At 52.6% G+C, this 22,428-nt stretch overlaps 1 protein-coding gene across 3 annotated transcripts; it reads left to right on the top strand.

Annotated features, from left to right (window-relative positions):
- The first annotated feature begins 210 nt into the window (after positions 1-210).
- Positions 211-12,907, top strand: ZSCAN18 (zinc finger and SCAN domain containing 18). Of its 3 annotated transcripts, none has more exons than XM_063658583.1 (7): positions 211-308; positions 6,688-7,209; positions 7,906-8,055; positions 9,333-9,421; positions 9,731-9,833; positions 10,475-10,567; positions 11,365-12,907. In XM_063658583.1, exons 2-7 carry the CDS (start codon positions 6,807-6,809, stop codon positions 12,054-12,056), a joined length of 1,530 nt encoding a protein of 509 aa, XP_063514653.1. In that variant the 5' UTR covers positions 211-308; positions 6,688-6,806; the 3' UTR covers positions 12,057-12,907. The 3 variants fall into 3 exon arrangements, with proteins under 3 accessions (XP_063514653.1, XP_054320439.1, XP_054320438.1); XM_054464464.2 differs by having other exon boundaries at positions 11,362-12,907; XM_054464463.2 differs by having other exon boundaries at positions 219-367; positions 11,362-12,907.
- Positions 12,908-22,428: the final 9,521 nt, after the last annotated feature.

The raw sequence follows: 22,428 nt of genomic DNA, 5'->3' as shown, positions 1-22,428 counted from the left end.
CACCGTCTTTGTTTCTGGCTGTCAGGGGTCTATTATTTACCCGCTTGTTTACTTCGTTGCCATGGTGCCCAAAATGACGCCGGCGCCGGAGTGGGAGGGACGCCGGGAGGCCACGCTCGCGTCTGATTGGCCATGCGCCCTGTCACCTGTCACGGCTCTCTTGCTCTCCCCCTTGTGTGGCACAGCCTCGCGGCATTGTGGGAATCGTAGTCCGCGGTGAGGACCAGTGCGCAGGCGCAGTTTGCCGGCCGCCATCGCGCACTGGGGCTCCGGGCGGCTGGGACCGGCCTGCGGTAGCTGCGCAGCAGGTGGGTCTGTCCCGGGGCCGCAGCGCGGGGGTCAGGGAGCGACCCCGACAGGGCAGACGGTGAGGACGCCTCAGTGGGCAGCGTTAGGGGAAGGGGCCAGGGTGTTCCCGGGGTTGGGGTGCGAGTCCCCGCTGTGCGTCCAGGAGGCCGAGGGTCTGGCATCCATTCGCGTGGAGTGCGGGGCAGGGGCCGGGTCCCCCCGGGGGTGTCTGAGATCCGGATCGGTGAGGGGCCCTGCAGGCAGGTAGGGAACTAGTGCAACCCCCACCCCGTGTAGGCTCGTGGAGGGGAGGCGCTTAGGGCACCCTGTGGGTGGGAGACCAGGAAGGGGCGGCTCCTGATGGGGGAGAAAGGGGGGAGGGGGAGGCTCCTGAGGGGGAAGAAAGTGGGGAGGGGGACACTCCTGAGGGGGGAGAAAAGGGGGAGGAGGAGGCTCCTGAGTGGGGAAGAGGAGGGAGGGGGAGGCTCCTGAAGGGAAGAGGAGGGGAGGAAGTGGGGGCTGAGGGTGTGAGGGTGTCCCTGGTCGGGGGAAGCTGGGCAGGCTGTGGCCCCAGGGGCTGGAGCAGGGAAGGGGTAGAGGGTGCGGGGACCAAAGGGGTGCCTAGGATGGGCATTGTCTCTGCTGCCCCCACCCTTGGGATATCTCGCGTCTCCCCAGTCACCTGGGGGTGGGTTCTGTTTTAGTTAAGTGCCTGCGCCCACCCCGGAGACCTCTCTCGTGGAAGAGGCAAGAGTGGGTGTATTGGCTTCGGGCCTGACCCGGGGGGTTGGGGTGGGGGCCTGACTCGCCCTCCCATCACTCCTTCCCCATCTCCTTTCTCTCACCCTCCCGGGCTCCTTCCTTTTCCCAATCTCCCCCTACCCCCGTCCATACTATCTGGCTTTCCCTGCTCCTGCTCCTTTCTCTCCTGTCTCCCCTCTCCCTGCTTCCTTCCCTCCCCGCTTCCCTCATTTTTGTCTGCTCTCCTTCCACTTTCCCATATATTCGCCTGTGTCCTTGCTGACTCCTGGGCGAGGCTGAGTGGCACAGTCACTTGGTTCCATGTCACCTCCTCAGTTCCATATCACCTCCCCCATCCCATCGTGTCCTGCGGATAGTTTCCTGCCCTGGAGTCAGAGCGGGGCCACGGGTCGCATCCAGTTGCTGTTTTCTGTGCATGATGCTTGAATCTGTGACTTCCTGGGTATTTCTGGCCTTGGGTTTTCGGGGAGCCTAGGCCAGTTGCGCAGGACATCTCTCTGGTTCTGTCTGTCCTGGTGAGTGGATCAGGGACCACAAAAGGCAGCTGAGATGTGAACGACGACCCTCACTCCATGTTTTTTCATTCTTTTAAAAGCACTTTTGCCCCCTTTTATAATGAGTAAGTGATCTGTGTGGATGAAGCCAGGGCAGACCCTGGGAATATCCGGCGACCCATCAACAACCATGCCCCATGCATTGAGCTTCGCTGGCTGATCCTCAGGCCCGTGGCTGTGGGGTGGTTTGTTAGACCCTGCCGATGAGTGTGGTGGGATGGAGAGCTGCGATGAATATTCCTCATGTGGCCAGGGCTGGGCCCACGGAGGGCCAGACCAGGCTGAGCTCTGCTCAGCCCAGGATGAAGGGGATTTGCTGCAGGACTCTGGAGACCCACCAGGCTTGGGACCCCTCAGCTCAGCCACCCCTCACTCACCGTGGCTCTCTGTACCTCAGCTTCTGTATTCCAGGCCTCTGGGTGCGGCAAAGCCTACAGGACTGGCTCAAGACTTGTGCAGACTGCTTCATTTGCTGAGGCTGGGGGGCTGGGCTCCAGGAAAATCCCATCTGAGGCAAATCCTGGACAGTCCCAAGATTAGGGGGACAGAGGTTTGCCCAGTGACCAAGCCAGACTCCAACAAGGTGTGGCCTCATTCAAGCAGGCTGTGGCAGGAAAGGGTCCCAGTGGTATCTCTTTTTTGTTTGTTTTTGAGACACGGGCTCATTCTGTTGCCCAGGCTGGAGTGCAGTGGCCAATCATAGCTCACTACAGCCTCCAACTCCTGGGATCAAGCAGTCCTCCTGCCTAAGACTCCCCAGGCTCTGAGATTATAGATGTATGCTGCTGCACCTCCCCCGGTGAGATCTCTAAGAGGAGAGTCCTCCTGACAGTGTGGCCAGGTATTAGGCAGGATGGTATTAGCCAGGATGGTCTCGATCTCCTGACCTCGTGATCTGCCTGCCTTGGCCTCCCAAAGGAGAGGATGTATTTCTAATCCCAAGGGAAAGAAACCCTTTTTAAGTGGGTTTCTGAACTCAGAAGTCCAATTTAAAAAATGTTTGAAGGCTGGCTGCAGTGGCTCACTCTTGTAATCCTGGCACTTTGGGAGGCCGAGGCAGGTGGATCACTTGAGGTCAGCAGTTCGAGACCAGCCTGGCCAACATGGTGAAACCCCGTCTGTACTAAAAATACAAAAATTAGCTGGGCATGCGGGCGAGTGCCTCTAACCCCAGTGACTCGGGAGGCTGAGGGAGGAGAACTGCTTGAACCCAGGAGGTGGAGGTTGTGGTGAGCTGACATTGTGCCACAGCAGTCCAGCGTGGGTGACAGGGCGAGACTCCGTCTCCAAAAAAAGAGATTGCATTACATAGTAAGAAACATTAGAACATTACCTGTGACCAAAAGACAGCGTGGAGTGAAAAGACAAGCCACAGATGGGGACAGTAGCAAGATGGAGCCAGACAGGGAACTCGTTAACTAGTTCACAGAAAGAGCTGTAAAGAAAAAGTCACGGGAAAGTGGGCAGTTTACCCGCCCTCAGAGATTAAATCATGAGAAAGCGCTCAGTCACAGAGCAGGCAGATGCTCGGGTCTGAGGGTCCTCTGGCAGCAGGTGGAGTGTGTGAGGAGAGAGGGCACCCCGGTGGGAGCTGCCATAAGTAGGTGATGGTCGTGAGGTTGTCCCCTGTGCCCTAGCTATCCTGCTTCTCCATATGTCCTTTAAATAGATCAGAAAGGACCCCAGAGATGGACATGAGGGTCCACAATGGCCAAAAACAAATGAGGCACAGCCAGCATACCCCTCAGCAGAACTGCACTGTGCAGTCCACACACACTGAGCCAGCTCTGCCCAGGCCAAGGGACCTGCCTGTGAAGAACCCTTACTCTCCTGGGTATTCATTCCAGTGGCGGAGGCGGTCAGTAGGGAGGTAAAAGGCAGGGGCAGTCAGTGGGTATCAGGTGGGGGCGTGCAAGGAGTGCAGAGGAAAGGTCTCCCGGAGGGGCCAGTTGAGAGCTCAGACCTATGAGGTAACAAAAGGGTGGGGGTGGGTGCAGTGGCTCACGCCTGTAATCCCAGCACTTTGGGAGGCCCAGGCAGGCGTATCCCTTGAGTCCAGAAGTTACAGACCAGCCTGGGCAACATAGTAAGATCCCTGTCTCTACAAAAAAAAAAATTAAAAATTAGCCAGGTGTGGGTGATGTGCACCTTTAGTCCTAGCTACTTGGGAGGCTGGGGTGGGAGGATCACTTGAGCTCAGGAGGTTGAGGCTGCAGTAAGCTATGATCATGTTACTGCACTCCAGCCTGGGTGACAGAGTAAGACCGTGTGTTTAAAAAAAAAAAAAAAAAGGTAGAGGTATCGTGGTGGTGGTGATGATAGCACGGCATGGGTCTGTTTTGCTTGAGGTAAGTGGAAGCCCGTGTAGAATGTCTTCCAACAGCACTTAAGAGTTCCACAGTTCCCTTTAAACTCTGATAGCCACAGAGAGAGAGGTTGATAGTTGATTCTCTGCAAACTTCTGGTTCTTTTTTTTTTTTTTTTTGAGACAGAGTCTCGCTCTGTCACCCAGGCTGGAGTGTAGTGGCATGATCTCAGCTCACTACAGCCTCCACCTCCCAGGTTCAAGCGATCCTCCTGCCTCAGCCTCCTGAGTAGCTGGAATTACAGATACCCACCACCACACCCAGCTAATTTTTGTATTTTTAGTAGAGAGGGAGTTTCACCATGTTGACCAGGCTGGTCTCGAACTCCTGACCTCAGGTGATCTGCCTGCCTCGGCCTCCCAAAGTGCCAGAATTACAGGCGTCAGCCACTGTGCCCAGCCCTGTTTTTTTGTTTTGTTTTTTAAACAGCTTATTGAGTGTAATTTATATACTATGAGGTTTACCTATTTAAAGTGGACAGTTCATTGGTTTTTAATATGCAGTACTCACCGTTGAGCATTTTCACCACCCAAAGAAGAAATCCTGTACCCATTAGCAGTCCCTCCTCATTCCCCCAAACCCCAGCCCCTGGCAACAGCTGATATACATTTTGTCTCTATAGATTTGCCTGTTCTAGATGTTTCATTTCTGTGGAATCACCCACCCCACCCCACAGCGGTGAGGTCTTTGCGCCCCATATTCTGGTGGAGCACTGTCACAGCAGAGCCTGACGACCTGAGAAGGGCTCACAGCACCTGGCCTGGTGTGGTTTACTCTATGGTTTTCCCTATAAAACTGGGCTTGCTGCAGCTGTGGGAAATCCCCTTCCAGCTGTCTCTGTGGACCTTCAGACCCAGGCGGTTCCTGGGAGAAGGTGGACAGCTGCAGTTCACACCCTTGTGTGTCCGTAGCCAGTGACATGAGAGTCCGAGGCCGACTGGAGGCCTGGACAGCTGTGACCCGCTGGGTTCTGTTTAGTGAGCTCATTGTTGGTGCACAGTTAGAATCAAGAGAGTTCATCCTGAATACTGGCTCCACTTAATGATAGGGCTGCCCTGTATGTGGGGATTCAGCTGAGGGTGGGGCACGGGTTGGCAGGACCTGAACTCTCTCAGTCATTGTGGTCTCCCTCACCCCCCACCCCCCGCCCCCTGTTGTCCCTGCTCCTGGGTACTTCCTGCCCCTCCCGCCTGGTTCTGTGGATGCTTTGGTCGAGGCCTACATCTTGCACCATTTCCAGAAAGGAGGGGGTTGTTCAGTGGCCTCCATAGGGAGCCCCCCACTCCCTACGCTTTTTTCTAAATAATTTTATTTCAGATTTGTGGTGGTTTTAACTGGAGGAACAGTCTTGACACCTAGCTCCTTCATGTTATTAGGAATTGACATCCCTATAATCTGTCTTTTTTTTTTTTTTTTTTTGAGACAGAGTCTCACCGTTGCCCAGGCTGGAGTGCAGTGATGCAATCTCGGCTCACTGCAACCTCTGCCTCAGGGTTCAAGCAGTCCTCCTGCCTCAGCCTCCCAAGTAGCTGGGAATACAGGCACCCACCACCACACCCAGCTAATTTTTGTATTTTTAGTAGAGACGGGGTTTCACCAGGTTGGTCAGGCTGGTCTCAAACTCCTGACCTCAAGTGATCCGCCCGCCTTGGCCTCCCAAAGTGCTGGGATTACAGGCATGAGCCACTGCACCTGGCCCTCATAATATATCTTTTAAATGTAAACAGATCTTGCATTTCTGGTATAAACACAAATCTAGAATGATGCATAAATCATGCATGGTTAGGATTGGTTTACTAATTTTTTAAGGTTTTTTTGTTTTGTTTTTGTTTTTTGAGACGGAGTTTTGCTCTTGTTGCCCAGGCTGGAGTGGAATGGCACGATCTCGGCTCACTGCAACCTCGGCCTCCCGGATTCAAAGCAATTCTGCCTCAGCCTCCCAAGTACCTGGGATTAGAGGCATGCTCCACCACACCCAGCTAATTTTGTATTTTTAGTAGAGATGGGGTTTTTCCGTGTTGGTCAGGCTGGTCTCAAACTCCTGACCTCAGGTTATCCACCCGTCTCAGCCTTCCAAAGTGCTGGGATTATGGGCGTGAGCCACCGCGCCTGGCCTATTTCAAGGTTTTTACATCTAGGTTTACATAGAGATTGTCAAGTAATTTTTCATTTTCATCGTATTCATGACTGATTTTTAAAAATTCTGGTAATGATGCTGGGTGCAGTGGCTCACACCTGTAATCCCAGCACTTTGGGAGGCTGAGGCAGGTGGACCATTTGAGGTCAGGAGTTTGAGACCAGCCTGGCCAACATGGTGAAACCCCATCTCTACTAAAAACACAAAAAGTAGCTGGGTGTGGTGGTGCATGCTTGTAATTCCAGCTACTGGGAAGACTGAGGCAGGAGAATCGCTTGAACCCGGGAGGTAGAGGTTGCATTGAGCCGAGATTGCGCCACTGCACTCCAGCTTGGGTGACAGGGGGAGACTCGGTCTCAAAGAAAAAAAAAATTCTGGTAATGCACAGAATGAGTTACCCTCCACTTAGATGCTACTTTTTATCTACACGAGTGCAACGCTGAAATTCTGCTGATGCCTAACAAGCGGGTTTCTTGGAAATCTGCGTGAACTCTGGGTGTGGTGTCTTTGTTCTCTGACAGCCGGGGTGCCTGCGCCCTGGCCTTATGGAAGGCCATTGTCTTGTCCGTGTCCTCTGCAGGTCTGTGGGTTCTGGCACCACCTGAGCCCACTGGGCATCTGGTCATCCCTGGCACCTCTCCTTTGGAGCCACCTTGTCCCCGGCTAGACAGTCACATTTTCCAGTGCCGTTTTGCAAAGATGTTGCCTTTGGAGAAGGCGTTTTCCTCCCCCAGGAGCTCCCCAGCACCCCCGGATCTGCCCACGCCAGGTTCAGCAGCCGGAGTCCAGCAGGAAGAACCCGAGACCATCCCTGAGAGGACCCCTGCTGACCTGGAGTTCTCCCGCCTGCGTTTCCGGGAATTTGTCTACCAGGAGGCTGCCGGGCCCCACCAGACCCTGGCCCGGCTGCATGAGCTGTGCCGCCAGTGGCTGATGCCTGAGGCGCGCTCCAAGGAGCAGATGCTGGAGCTGCTGGTGCTGGAGCAGTTCCTGGGCATCCTGCCTGATAAGGTCCGGCCCTGGGTGGTGGCACAGTACCCTGAGAGCTGCAAGAAGGCAGCCTCCCTGGTGGAGGGCCTCGCTGATGTCCTGGAAGAGCCAGGTGGGCTGTCGCAGAGGAGAAGCATGGCTCAGAGGAGATGGGGAGGGGGTCCTGGAAGGCCCCAGTGCCAGGCATGGCTTCCCTGAGATAGTTAAGTTCTCCATGCTGCTGAGGCAGCTCCTTGGTCCTCAGGGGCCAGGACAGATGCTTGGGCTCCTGCCTTCTAGATGTAAGGAAGGCAGAAGAATGAGGGAAAGGGAACAGCCTCTTTTATTTATTTATTTATTTTTTTTTGAGACGGAGTCTCACTCTGTCGCCAGGCTGGAGTGCAGTGGCGCAATCTCAGCTCACTGCAACCTCCCCCTCCTGGGTTCAAGCAATTCTCCTGCTTCAGCCTCCCAAGTAGCTGGGATTACAGGCACCTGCCACGATGCCCAGCTAATGTTTGTATTTTTAGTAAAGACGGGGTTTCACCATGTTGGCCTGGATGGTATCAATCTCCTGACCTCGTGATCTGCCCGCCTCGGCCTCCCAAAGTGCTGGGATTACAGTTGTGAGCCACCACACCCAGCCCAGCCTCTTAACAGTAAATATTCTGGGTACTTTGCAGGCTGGAGGTCTTCTGGTCCAAGGATGAGGTGCAGGATGGGTAGTGATGTGGCCCTGGAGCCTACAGGTCCCTGTGGTTTAACTGTGTGATTGTTGTTGGCACGTGTCCTGACCTCTTGGGGTCACAGGTCCCTCCACTGTTGACAGGGATGCTGCTGGGCTCCCCTGCGGGCTCATCCTCAATTCTTAGTGATGGAGTGTACGAGAGGCACATGGACCCTCTGCTGCTACCAGGCGAGCTCGCGAGCCCCAGCCAGGCCCCTGGAGCTGGGGAGATCCCGGCACCTTCTGAGACACGTGAGTGCCCAGCCAGCCTGGCAGTCTCTGCTGGGCCTTAGGTGGGGTGGTGGGCAGAGGCCTGTGGTTGGGAGAGGGCAGGAGGGCAGCCAGGGAGTCAGGGGCCCCATGGTCCATACTATCATTGGGACTTCCTCTTGTAGTTCCTCTGAATGTTAGACATTGTTTATTAAATTGGTCTTCAGAGATTATGCAGATCATCCATACTTACCACAAATAGTGAAAACACGTCAATACATAAAGAAAAGAATCTCCCAACCCCTCATCATGCACCCTCTGAAAATAAAGGGTCTCGAGTGTCCTGATGCATGTCCCCTCATGTCTCCCTGCACATCACACATGCACAATCAGGGCCTGGGGTCGGGCTCTGTGTGTGTGTTGTGCTGTGTCTGAGTGCTTGCTGTTCGAGGGGTGGATCCCCCAGGCTGTGGTTGGGTCTGGTTCTTTAGTTGCCCAGCATCGCATGCTCAGCCCATCCCCATCCTAGAGGTGGGCTCTCTGCCCCTTGGAGTGAAGATGCCGCGACACCTCCTGACTTGTGTGCCCATATGTGAGGCTCTGGGCACTGTGGGTGGGCTCCTCAGGACTGCTGGGTAAATGGCGTGTGAGTTCGACATTTCACATAAAATAGAAACTTCCATGTGGTTTTCCAGAAGTTTTGTGGCTGTTCATTACCAGCGTGGAAGGTGCCCACTGGCCCGGATACAGCCCAGCACTATGTGGTGTTGCTTTTTAGGATTTCCACGAAGGCCAGGCACAGTGCCTCATGCCTGTAATTGCAGCACTTTGGGAAGCCAAGGCGGGCAGATCACTTGAGCCCAGGCATTTGAGACCAGCCTGGGCAACACAGGGAGACCCCATCTCTACAAAAAATACAAAAATTAGCCGGGTGCGCACTTTTAGTCCCAGCTACTTGGGAGGCTAAGGTGGGAGGATTGCTTGAGTCCAGGGGGTGGAGGTTGCAGTGAGCCAAGATCGTGCCACTGCACTCCAGCCTGGGTGACAGAGCAAGACCCTGTCTTTAAAAAACAAACCAAAAAAAAAAGATTTCCATGAATCCAGTGGACTTGAATGGGCATCTCTGGGGCCACCCAAGCCCTGGGGCCACCGCGCTGCTTTGTAAATCAGGGACAGGTGTAGTGTCCATTGAGCCTTGGGTGCTGCTGTCACAGAAGCACACTGGAGTCTGTGTGGGAGGCAGCGGGGGCTCCTTGACCCTTGGGGGCACCTGGACACAGGGAGCTCGTTGCCTCAGCTCTGCCTCCCCTTCTCCCCAGCCTGGCTTTCTCCGGACCCCCTGTTTCTGGAACAGAGGAGGGTCAGAGAAGCAAAGACCGACGAGGCCAGCCCTGCCAACACTGAGCAGGTGGGTGGGCACGAGTCCCAGGGTGAGGGGCCTTGGCCTCAGCTTAGAGGCATCCCCCTCCCCATCACCAGTGCTCAGCAGAGGACTGTGGCCCCAAATGTCCACAGCGCTGAGGCCCAGAACCCACCCGGGTGGGAACGTGAGGGTGGATTCTTTGTGGTGTGAAGGGGGCTGCCTCCTGCAGTGCATCTGGGTTAGAGTCCCTGGCCAGGGCTGGCTCCTAGCCTGCTCCTGTGGCTGTGGGGCTGCGGCGGGTCCTCCCTTCTCTAGGGCAGGTGGAAGGTCTCAGCCACGGCTGCACTATTTCAGAAGCTGAAGTCCTTTCCAGAGGACCCTCAGCACCTGGGGGAGTGGGGCCACCTGGACCCTGCCGAGGAGAACCTGAAGAGCTACCGGAAGCTGCTCCTGTGGGGTGAGACTTGCCTGCCTCGGGCTCACGCCCCACTCCCCATCCCCTTCTGCAGGGGTTGGTGCAGGAGACTGTGACCCCAGGGACTTTGGCTGGGACACTGTGATGTCTTACATGGATTTGAACTTGCACGTGTTGGAGCTTGAATTTATTCGCTGAAGCCCCCACCCTTTCTGATCTAAACATCTGAGTTCTGCCCAGGCCCTGCCTGTAGGACTGAAGCCTTGGAATTTGGAAAGGCCTCCTGGCCCCAAGGCGCCCACATTGCCACCCTCCTTGCCAGAGACAGGGCCTCACCTGCATGGCCTGATCAAGGGTCTCCTCTTTTGTAGACGTTCTTGCCCCAGAAACCCTCCTTTTACGGAGGCCCCCCCACTCAGACTCCTGAGCAATTTTTGTCTTAATGTCTTTCTTTAGCTTTGCTTTCCCTGAGTCCTGCCTCTGCCTGCCCCGTCGCCCTTCCACCCTCACCTTCTTTGCTCCACTGTCCAGGGGCCTAACAGGAAGGTGGCCTTGGTGGGGGTCCCAGTACAGAGAAGAGGAGGTGGGCTGCAGCCTGCCCTGGCTGGCCCACGACACACAACACCCATCAGCTACTCTGTGTTGATGCCTCTTTTATTTCTTTGGTTTTTAACCCCACTCAGGGTATCAGCTTTCCCAGCCTGACGCTGCCTCCAGGCTGGACACTGAGGAACTCCGCTTGGTGGAAAGAGATCCACAAGGAAGCGGCCTCCCAGGTGAGGTTGGGTTGAATTGGTGTTAGGGCCAGGTGGGGTTTGCTTTTTCTTCAGAGGCTGAGGGGGCCCCTCCCAGCGCCATCAGCCCCAGCAAAGACCTCAGCATCGACTGCTTCACCATTCTCCCACCACCGTGTCTGAGTGAGGCAGGAATCCAGTTACGTCCATAGTCTCTTGCTGCATGACAGACCACCCCAAGACTTGGTCAGTGGAAATGGCAGTGGTGTTAGTTGCCAGGATCTGTGTATGACTGTTCCCGGGGGTGGCCGTTCTGCCCCATTGGAGGCTCTGTGCCATCACACCAACAAGAACACCTAGAGGCAGACTTGGGCTGGAGGGCCCTGGGTGCCTGTAGCCAGGGGGCTTGTCGCTGGGGGGTTTGGCCTTAGCTATTGACCCCACTCTCTTCGCTGGCAGCCGGGCCCCTCCCTCCAGGAGGGTGCGCTCTGAGCAGGCTCTCCTTGCATCGTGCGTCTCGTGGCCAAGCTAGTGGCCGGGTGGAGACCTCCAAAGGCGCGGTTTCCAGAGCCCGGGCTCAGTGGGGCTGTCCTTCCTGTCCTGTCGGTGGCCTCCGTTGTTGGAGGCCTCCAGGTCCCACATCTGCAGCAGCAGGCGTGGGGCGTGCGCTGCAGGGCTGCCTGGGAGGGACAGCGCTGCTTCCAAACAGCCGTGAGCCCCGCGGGGATCCAGAGTCCGGAGCCCTGTGCGCTGTTCCGGCAGCTGAGGCTCAGCTGGGTCCTCCTCTCCCTGGCCCTGGGCGGGGCGCTCATGCTAGGGCTCTGACCTTGTTCCAGAAGGCGGGAGGCAGCAGGAGAGCGCTGGGTGCGCCTGCGAGGAGGCCGCCCCCGCGGGGGTGCTGCCTGAGCTGCCTACGGAGGCGCCCCCTGGGGACGCCCTTGCCGATCCCCCGTCGGGCACCACTGAGGAGGAGGAAGAGCAGCCTGGGAAGGCCCCGGACCCGCAGGACCCCCAAGACGCGGAGTCCGACTCTGCCACCGGATCGCAGAGGCAGTCCGTCATCCAGCAGCCTGCCCCGGACAGGAGCCCGGCGAGGCTGGGAACCAAGAGGCCGCACCCCGAGGATGGGGACGGGCAGAGCCTCGAGGGCGTCTCCAGCGCCGGCGACAGCGCAGGGCTGGAGGCCGGGCAGGGCCCCGGGGCTGACGAGCCGGGCTTGTCCCGCGGGAAGCCCTATGCCTGCGGCGAGTGCGGGGAGGCCTTCGCGTGGCTCTCGCATCTCATGGAGCACCACAGCAGCCATGGCGGCCGGAAGCGCTACGCCTGTCAGGGCTGCTGGAAGACCTTCCACTTCAGCCTGGCCCTAGCCGAGCACCAGAAGACCCACGAGAAGGAGAAAGGCTACGCGCTGGGGGGCGCCCGGGGCCCCCAGCCGTCCACCCGCGAAGCCCAGGCGGGGGCTAGGGCGGGCGGGCCCCCAGAGAGCGTGGAGGGCGAGGCTCTCCCCGCACCCCCAGAGGCGCAGAGGTGAGCGGCTGTGCTGTCCCGTCCCGGAGGGGCCTTCCTGCAGGCCATGAATCCCAGACGAGGCATTGGGCCTTTCCACGCCCCTGGGTGGCGGCTTCCTGTGGTGTTTGTGGACGTCCTCTGCCTGTGCCCTGAATCCGCTACTGAGGCTAAGCGCTCCCAACGAGAAGGGTCCACGGGAAGCCCTCACCTCTGTAAACACACCCTGGGCCAGCGGTCGCATCCGAGGGGAGCCGCTGAATGTGGAAGAAGACTCTGCTTTCTTGCAGCCATTTAGTGCCGCCCCATGCTAGGTTATTTGACATTGTGCAGTGTAGAGTTGCCTTAAAGTGCGTGATCTGCCAGTGCTTTCTTCAAGTCACCCTTGCCCCGATTCCTCCTGTTTGCGCTCCCCAGGGTTGCTCAAGTGGAAATTTTGTCAGCTGTTTAGCCTTTTCGTACTTGCGTGATGTCAACTTCACTTCTAATTTGCAAAAGCAGAAGCTGTTTCCTAGTTTACCTCACGTGTCTTTACCTGTATGGAGTAGCTCGCAGAGATCACAGAAATGCTTGCAGCCTAAAGCAGGGTTTTCAGACCGTGGGTCCCAGCCCATTAGTAAAATGGGAAATCAATTAGCAAGTGGCCAGCAGCATTACACAGCAATGAAGCAGAATAAAGTAGGCCAGAATGCATCATGTAGTAAAGGCAAATACTGTTTTGTGAAACTTTTCACCCATACATCTAAATGTGAGAACTGGTTGCAATGTAAGACGTATTTCTTGCTGGGAAGTTGTGATCAAAATAAGTTGAAAACACTAATAAAGATCTGTCTGTCTGAGCAAAGGAGACTAAACTCCTTGGGCTACATAAGGTGATTATTTTCATTGATTGCATTTATTCTCAAGATTACAGTATCATTCCCATTGCCTGCGCATAAACTTAATTGCTCCCTGTGCATAAACTTAACTGCTCCCTGTAGATACAGAAACTGGTGCCTCTTTTTCTGTCACTGTGTTTGAGCAGGCAGTCTGTTGTAATGACCCCCAAATCACAGAGACTTAATAAATACTTATTCATGGGCCGGGCGTGGTGGCTCACACCTGTAATCCCAACACTTTGCGAGGCTGAGGCAGGCAGATCATGGAGTTTGAGACCAGCCTGGCCAACATGGTGAAACCCTGTCTCTACTAAAAATACAAAAAATTAGCCAGGTGTGGTGATGCGTGCCTGTAATCCCAGCTACTCAGGAGGCTGAGGCAGGAGAATCGCTTGAACCTGGGAGGCGGAGGTTGCAGTAAGCCGAGATTGTGCCACTGCACTCCAGCCTAGGTGACAGTGCAAGACTCCATCTCAGAAAAAAAAGAAAAAAAGAAAAAAAACTATTTACTAACAGTCGATTATCTTGTGTTGGTGTTGCTGTTGCTTATATATTGGTTTGCACTCTGCTCCATACAGTGATTCAGGGATCCAGGCCTCATCCCTGTTGTAGCTCTGCTCTTCACTGTACCCTTGGAGCATGTAGGGAAGGCCGAACCTGTTCACCTGGGAGATGACACACATCACTTCTACTCACAAATCCTTGGAGAGAAATGATCCCATGGCCCCAGTCAATTGAAAGGGCCTGGGAACTGTCACCTGGAGTGCCTGTCTCTGCAACAGTTACAAGCTTAGTTCCCCTCTAAGCCTATCCACCCTAACCCCCAAGCTGAGTGTGGTTCTGGTAAGAAAAAGGCTAAAATGGGCTGGGCACGGTGGCTCACGCCTGTAACCCCAGCACTTCGAGAGGCAGAGGCAGGTGGATCACCTGAGGTCAGGAGTTCAAAAGCAGCCTGGCCAACATGGTGAAAATACAAAAAATGAGCCAGGTGTGGTGGCAGGCACCTGTAATCCCAGCTACTCAGGAGGCTGAGGCAGGGGAATCGCTTGAACCGGGGAGGCGGAGGTTGCAGTGAGCCAAGATCGCACCACTGCACTCCTGCCTGGGGGACAGAGCGAGACTCCATCTCATTAAAAAGAGAAAAGAAAAGATAAAGGCTAAAATGTACTCTCCCATTTCTCAGCCGAACCTGTGAGCGTACCTTCTTGCACTGCCACAGGGAACATCCCCTGTGATGTGTCCCACTCAGCTCTCAGGCTGTGGGTGATCGTCATTTGTTATAGGGCCTCACCATCTTCAGTTTCCCATCTCCTGTCTCATTTAGTGCACAGCCAGATGTCTATGCCTTTTTAAGTTTTTTATTTGGAAATAATTACAAACATATTTTAAAAAGGCACAAGAATTAAAATAGTGCACAGATCGGCCGGGCGCGGTGGCTCACGCCTGTAATCCCAGCACTTTGGGAGGCCGAGGTGGGCGTATCATGAGGTCAGGAGATCGAGACCATCCTGGCTAACATGGTGAAACCCCTTCTCTACTAAAAAAAATACAAGAAAAACTAGCCGGGCGTGGTGGCGGGCGCTTGTAGTCCCAGATACTAAGGAGGCTGAGGCAGGAGAATGGCGTGAACCCGGGAGGCGGAGCTTGCAGCAAGCTGAGATTGCGCCACTGCACTCCAGCCTGGGTGACAGAGCAAGACTGTGTCAAAAAAAATCAATAAATAAAATACAATAGTGTACAGATCATCCACAAACCCTCACCCAGACCCACTTATTAACATTCGACCCTGCTTACCTATGGCCTGCATGTGTGCGCCTTCCCCCACCCCATCCAGGGTACACAGTGTCCACATTCCTCCTGTCAGTGATGTTCTCTTTGCTCACCTGGTTAGAGTGCAGTTTTTCCACTGTATGGCTAACTGGGCCAGATGCAGAGGCTTACACCTGTAATCTCAGCACTTGTGAGGCTGAAGCTGGGCGTGGTGGTGCACACCCGCAGTCCCAGCTACTTGGGAGGCTGAGGTGGGAGGATGGCTTGGACCTGGGAGGTCAAGGTTGCAGTGAGCCGAGCTCGAGCCGCTGCACTCCAGCCTGGGTGACAGAGCAAGACCCTGTCTCAAAAAAAGAATATAGTTAACTTTTTCTCCTTTTAACAAATAAGAATCGGTGGGAAGATACTTTAAGATCATGCAAATATCAATGATCTTCAGTTGTCACAAAAAGATTAAAGATAATGCAAATATCCTGCTCCTCATCAAAACTTCCCCCTAAATTTGGCTTTCATTTATGATTCTTGCCTGAATCCATCATTACCAGGGTGGTGATTTTCTAACACCAGCCCTCCCTCCATGCTGACCAGCAGGCCCTCAGCATCCTACTGCCAGCCAGCACTCTTCCTTCTCCCCAAGAGTTTGTCTTTATTGTTGGAATGGACTCAGGATTTCTGTTTATTCAGTGGTTTATAACTAGCTGCTGATCTTATTTTGGTGCTCAAGTTGTCCTAGATGAGGCCAGTGAGACCCCCTTCAGTTGACTCCTGCATCCTTGTGACATGCCTCCTTTTTTTTTTTTTTTTTAGCACGTATTTGCTTTTTGGTGTAGTAGGATGTTCCAAGCCCATCTCCTTTCTACCCTTCCTCAGCCCTGAAATTGGCCATGTCTTTGAAGAACTGGTTCCTTTTAGTGGGTAATGGCATTAGAGACCAAGATAGGGTGCCAGTTGAGGTGTCTTCTGCTGAGCTATGAAATATATGTGCATATGATTGCACACAGGTTACACACAAAGGTGTGTCTGTGCACATACACATACATATCCAGTAAGACCTCCAACTCAATTCATGACTCCCTCCAGTCCATATTTGTATGTGTCTTATTTAATACTGAGAACCCTGACACCCCAAAATTCAGCATTTTACTAATTTGATGAATCTTAAAATAACTCTAATATAGTTTCAGAATATCCTTTCCCAAACCACTACCAAAAGTGAACTGATTGAGATTTCAGGATTTGTTTGCTGTTCTACCCCTACCACCCTGCCCAGGATGTAAGGAGCAGAAATGGATGTTTTATTAAGCTAGATATTCCCACTTGTTAACCTCAGGGGCAGCTGGGCTGGTTCAGGCATTTGAGGCAGTGGGTCTCAGCTCCCATACAACAGTGCAGCAACGTGGACCAGCAAGAAAGATGGGTGGGGTGAGGCAGGAGAGGGTGGCTCAGGTCTGTCTAGTGGAGTTGGCAGGGATGGGATGTGTGCAAAAGGACACAGACTCTCTGGGGGGCAAGGGAAAGCCCCAGGCAGGCTGGCTGTGAAGAGCGGTAGAGTTCAGTGTGGGTTTATACAGGGTGTCGGAAGGTAGCTGTGTTCTAAGTAAGTAGGAAAAGCAAATGAGAGATGGACACCTGGAAAGGTGGGAATACATTTCAATGGGAAAATGCTTAAACACCCTCTGGTACGAGCTGAATTAAATGTCATATGTTGAAGCCTTAACCCACAATCTGATGATATGTGGAGACAAGGCCTTTAGGGAGGTAAATAGGCTAAATGAGGTCGTTGAAGTGGCGCCTGCATCCAATAGGACTAGTGTCCTTATAAGAAAAGCAAGAGGCTGGGCAAGGTGACTCACACTTGTAACCCCAGCATTTTAGGAGGCTGAGGCAGGGGGATCCCTTGAGCCCAGGAGCCAGCCTGGGCAACACAGCTAGACCTCGTCTCTACAAAAAACTTAAAAATTAGCTGGGTGTGGTGGCATGTGCCTGTAGTCCCAGCTGCGTGGGGGGCCGAGGTGGTAGGATGACATGAGCCCTGGAGGTCAAAGCTGCAGTGAGCTATGATACACCATGCACTCCAACCTGGGTGACAGAGCAAGACGCTGTCTCAAAAAAAGAGAGGGAGGACCATGCACAGTGGCTCACGCCTGTACCAGCACTTCGGGAGGCCGAGGCAGGTGGATTACCTGAGGTCAGGGGTTCGAGACCAGTCTGGCCAATATGGTAAAACCCTGTCTCTACGAAAAATTAGCCAGGCATGGTGGCAGGCATCTGTAATCCCAGCTACTTGGGAGGCTGAGGCAAGAGAATAACTTGAACCTGGGAGGTGAAGTTTGCGGTGAACTGAGATCACACCACCGCACTCCAGCCTGGGCGACACAGCGAGACTCCGTCTCAAAAAAAAAAAAAAAAAAAGAGATAGCAAGAGACGCCAGAGATTGCTCCCTCTCTGTGCACACACAGAGGAAAGGCCATAGGCAGGTGCAGACACAGCAGGATGGCAACCGTCTACAAGCTTGGAAGAGAGGCTTCATGTGGAACCCACTCTGATTTCCAGCCTCCAGAACAGGGAGAAAATATTAATAAATTCCTGTTGATTCAGCCTCCCAGCCTGTGGTATTTTGTGATCACAGCCCAAGCAGACAAATACATGTCTGCCATCGCTATTTGAGTTGAGGAGAGTTTTATGAATCAGTGTCAACTAGTGCAATCATTTTGGAAAGCTAACAGTCCAACTGTATTCACTAACAATATGGGGCCAGGCACAGTGGTTCACACCTATAATCCCAACACTTTGGGAGGCCAAGGTGGGAGGATCCCTTGAGCCCAGGAGTTCAAGACCTGCCTGGGCAACATAGTGAGACCCCATTCTCCACAAAAAGGAAAAAAAAGGACCAAAAAATATATATACATGAGGATGCTGGTTTGCATGAAGTTAAATACTATGACTTAAATATGAATGGTAGAGCCATTCAAAGCAATAGTAAAAAGGCATAAATGATAATTAAGACTAGCAAAAAGGAAGAATTTTTTTTTTTTTTTTTTTTTTTTAGACAGAGTCTCGCTCTTGCTCTGTTGCCCAGGCTGGAGTGCAATGGCGTGATCTCAGCTCACTGCAACCTCCGTCTCCTGGCTCCAAGCAATTCTCCTGCCTCAGCCTCCTGAGTAGCTGGGATTACAGGTGCGCACCACCACACCCGGCTAATTTTTGTATTTTTAGTAGAGACGGGGTTTCATCATATTTGTCAGGCTGGTCTCAAACTCATGGCCTCATGATCCATCCGCCTCGGCCTCCCAAAGTGCTGGGGATTACAAGTGTGAGCCACTGCACCCGGCGCTGGAAGAGTAATTTCTAAGTGTAGTTCAAGAAGTAGAATGTAACTGTCGATTCTGTTGCAACTGTGTAAACAGTGGGCATTCGTTGTCAAATCCTAGCACAGAAAGTATAGAAATGCAAAGAGTAGTTGTGTTAGGGTCATGAAATTATGAGGACATTTATTTCAGTTTTTTAAATTCCTTTGAAAGGTTTTTTTTTTTTTTTTTTTGAGACAGAGCCCCGTTCTGTCACCCGGGCTGGAGTGCAGTGGCACAATTTCAGCTCACTGGAACCTCTGCCTCCCAGGATCCAGCGATTCTCTCGCCGTGGTGTACTGAATAGCTGGGATTTCAGGCCCCTGCCACCATGCCCAGCTAATTTTTGTATCTTTAGTAGAGACGGGGTTTCACCATGTTGGCCAGACTGGTCTCAAACCCCTGGCCTCAAGTGATCTGCCCACCTCGACCTCCCAAAGTGCTAGGATTACAGGTGTGAGCCACCGCGCCTGGCCATGGGCTTTTATAATAAAGTTCATTTTTCACCATTTTAAAAAGAATTCTCCCAATTATGTAAAAGTTAAAAACACACAGATTCGGCCGGGCACTGTGGCTCACGCCTGTAATCCCAGCACTTTGACAGGCCCAGGTGGGAGGATCACCTGAAGTCAGGTGTTCAAGACCAGCTTGGCCAACATGGTGAAACCTTGACTCTAGTACAAATACAAAAAAATTACCTGGGCATGGTGGTGCGTGCCTGTAGTCCCAGCTACTCAAGAGGCTGAGGCATGAGAATCACTTGAACCCGGAGGCAGAGGTTGCAGTGAGCCGAGATCATGCCACTGCACTCCAGCCTGGGCAACAGACTATTCCTTTTGACATCTCAGTGTATTTATGTCTCCCAGTCATTTTTCAGGGTATGAGATGTGAGTATAATGTGTTTGGTATATATGTAGTCTGCACACATTCTTATTATAAGTGTGTCTCTTGGGTATCATGAAAAAATGAGTGAGGTGTCTGATGGGTCTCGGGAATACCCTGTGGACTTCCTTCAGGCAGATACAGAACAGGATAGGGTGATGTGCTTTTGATGCAAAGAAAGTCAGATACTCCATTCTGCCTACCCTGAGTCCAATGAAAAGTCAGTGATTTATTAGTAGCTGTTCCTTCAACCTGAGAGGCTCCTGGGATGGGGCCACACTTGGGAACTATGGGCTTCACAGAGGAACCGCTTCAGGAAGTTTGGGCACAGTTCTCACTTGAGGCTTCCAGGTCTGTTTCAGAATCACCCAATGCCTTGGTGTGCAGATTACCAAACCCCCTCGGACCAACCAAACCAAGGTCCCAGGTTTAACACCCTCCACCTTCAGGTGGTTTTCACTCACATCAAAATGGGAGATCCATAACCCTTGGCAGTGCTGGGTTCTGTCTTCCCAGTGTCCATGCAGAAGTCTCCAAGATGAGGGTTGCTGGAACCAGAGGTCAATCTGGATTTGTTGGGCCTAAGGCTCACACCTCTGAGGGGTCCCTCTTCAGAAGAATAATTCAAAATTACAAAGATAAAATTAGGTGCTTGGTCTTGAAGGGATCCCTAAAAGTGAGGGACCTAGAGTTTCAGCTTACTTTCATGGCAAGTCTACGAAGCCAGAGCCTCAAAACATAGTGCAGCCCAGCCTTCCCTCAATCCGAGAGAACCTGAATTTGTAGAAAGGTTCCCAGATGTCTCAATGAAATGAACAGCTTTCCAAAGTCCAGCCTCTGGCTGACCAGGTAGCTCTTGAGAGATGGGCTCCTGAGGGACCAGCCACATGCGATGGGGGCAACTGCCAGGGAAATCTGCTCAGTGAGAGGGTGGCTTCTGGAACATGGTAAATCTAAGCTCCCCAGCTCCTCACCAAGGCCCCAGGACTGGGGAGGTCTCTCCAGCTGTAGCTCTGCCTGTCTTTTCACAGAGGTTTGCCCTGATGCCATGGTTTTAATGTGACGTCCCTCACCCCATTCACCAAACACAATAATCCCCAAGTTGTTGTCATCTCTGGCTGGTATTCATCTTATTACTTATTTTTTTTTTTTTTTGAGACAAACTCTTGCTCTTGTCACCCAGGCTGGAGTGCAGTGGCACAATCTCGGCTCACTGCAACCTCTGCCTCCCGTGTTCAAGCAATTCTTCTGCCTCAGCCTCCCAAGTAGCTGGGATTACAGGCACCTGCCACCATGCCTGGGTAATTTTTGTATTTTTTAGTAAAGACGGGGTTTCACCATGTGTCCAGGCTGGTCTCAAACTCCTGACCTCAGGTGATCCACCTGCCTCAGCCTCACAAAGTGTTGAAATTACAGGTGTGAGCCACTGCGTCTGGCCTGTCTTATTGTGTTTTCTCCGCTATGACTCACCTTGCTTTTCTTCTGATGACCTGCTTTGCCTATCTCGCCCACTAACTTGCAACCCACATAGGGCCAGGGGCATTTTCTGTGTGGTTTATACTTGTTTACTCTGGGTTCAAAGAGAAGAATAAACGAATCAATTCCTTTGACAGTAAACCCTGAGGCCTTCCTTTAAAGCCCTCACTCTCCTAAAAGAAACAGAACTTGGGGGTGAGTGTGTGACAGAAATGCGTGGACCATGGTGGAGTGGTGGCTCATGACTATAATCCAAGTGCTTTGGGAGGCCAAGGTGGGAGGATTGCTTGAGTCTGGGAGTTCGAGCCCAGCCTGGACAACATAGTGGGCCCCTGTCTTAATAAAAAATAAAAAATTAGCTGGGCATGTTGGTGCACGCCTGTAGTCTCAGCTACTAAGGAGGCTAAGGCAGGATTGCTTAAGCCCAGGAGTTCCAGGCTACAGAGAACTATGATCACACCACTGCCCTCCAGCCTGGGTGACAGAATAAGACCCTAAGGATTAAAAAAAAAAAAAAAAGAAAGAAAGAAAGAAAGAAAAAGAAATGGGTGGCATGGAGCGGTCTTTGAAGGCAGGAAAGCCTCCCAGCAGAAATCTAAATCACTGAGTTCAGATGTGGGCTAGAGCCAGCGAAGTGTGGTTTCATGGTGTCACTCTTGGCTTCTCCTAAGGACAGCTAAAGCTTTAACCTCCTCCTCTCTATAAGAATGTATACGGTATCTAAATATATACGTCTGTGTGCTGCTATATAAAGTATGTGTGTACTATAACAAAGAGACTGTCTTCAGAAACAGCCTCTTTTTTGGGGCATTTAATGGGCATGACAGTTTTACAAGTGACACAAATGAATGGATGTTTTACATTCACTTTATACTTTGCCACACGCTTTGGGATTCCAGGAGCTCATTTAATCATCACTGCACTTTGAGGGGCAGGTAATTTACCAGTTGTGTGTGTGTATGTGTTTTTCTTTTCTCTTTTTTTTTTTTTTTTTTTTGAGACAGAGCCTTTCTCTGTCACCCAGGCTAGAGTGTAGTGGCACAATCCTGGTTTACTGCAACCTCTGCCTCCCAGGTTCAAGCAACTCTCCTGCCTCAGCCTCCCAAGTAGCTGGCAGTAAAGGCATGCACCACCACACATGGCTAATTTTTTTTTTTTTTTTTTGTATTTTCAGTAGAGACAGGATTTCACCATGTTAACCAGGCTGGTCTCAAACTGCTGACCTCAAATGATCCATCCATCTTGGCTTCCCAAAGTGCTGGGATTACAGGCATAAGCCACCACACCCAGCTTACCGTTGTGTTTCTTTAATTGGATTGAATTTGTGTTACCTGCCATGGGGCTAAGCCAAAAAGGATCGGCTCAGGTAACTGAGAAGTCCAGAGAGGCTGGGCGCAGTGGCTCATGCCTGTAATCCCAGCATTTGGGAGGCTGAGACAAGAGGATCACTTGGGCCCAGGAGTTTGAGACCAGCCTGGGCAACATAGCAAGACCTCATCTCTAAAAAAATTTAAAAATTAACCAGGCATGGTGGCACATGCCTGTAGTCCCACCTACTCAGGAGGCTGAGGTGGGACAGATCATTTGAGCCCAGGAGGTTGAAGCTACAGCCTTCGTGACAAAGCAAAACCCTACCTCAAAAAAAAAAAAAAAGAAAAAAAAAAAAAAAGTCCAGAGGACTTGGGGTTTCCCTTCTTTTTTTTTTTTTTTTTTTTTTTTGAGGTGGAGTTTCGGTCTTGTTGCCCAGGCTGGAGTGCAATTGTGCGAACTTGGCTCACTGCAACCTCTGCCTTCTGGGTTCAAGAGATTCTCCTGCCTCAGCCTCCCTAGTAGCTGGGATTACAGGCATGTGCCACCACGCCTGGCTAATTTTGTGTTTTTAGGAGAGACGGGGTTTCTCCATGTTGGCCAGGCTGGTCTTGAACTCCCGACCTCAGGCAATCTGCCTGCCTTGGCCTCACAAAGTGCTAGCATTACAGGCTTGAGCCACTGCGCCCAGCCTGGGGTTTCCCTTCTTGGACCATTTTGTTTCTATATAACACT

The sequence above is a fragment of the Pongo pygmaeus genome, chromosome 20, assembly GCF_028885625.2.
Source record: "Pongo pygmaeus isolate AG05252 chromosome 20, NHGRI_mPonPyg2-v2.0_pri, whole genome shotgun sequence".
NCBI classification, from domain to species: domain Eukaryota; kingdom Metazoa; phylum Chordata; class Mammalia; order Primates; family Hominidae; genus Pongo; species Pongo pygmaeus.
The sequence above is the reverse complement of the archived record's forward strand: the minus strand, read 5'-3'. Positions and strand labels throughout refer to the sequence as shown.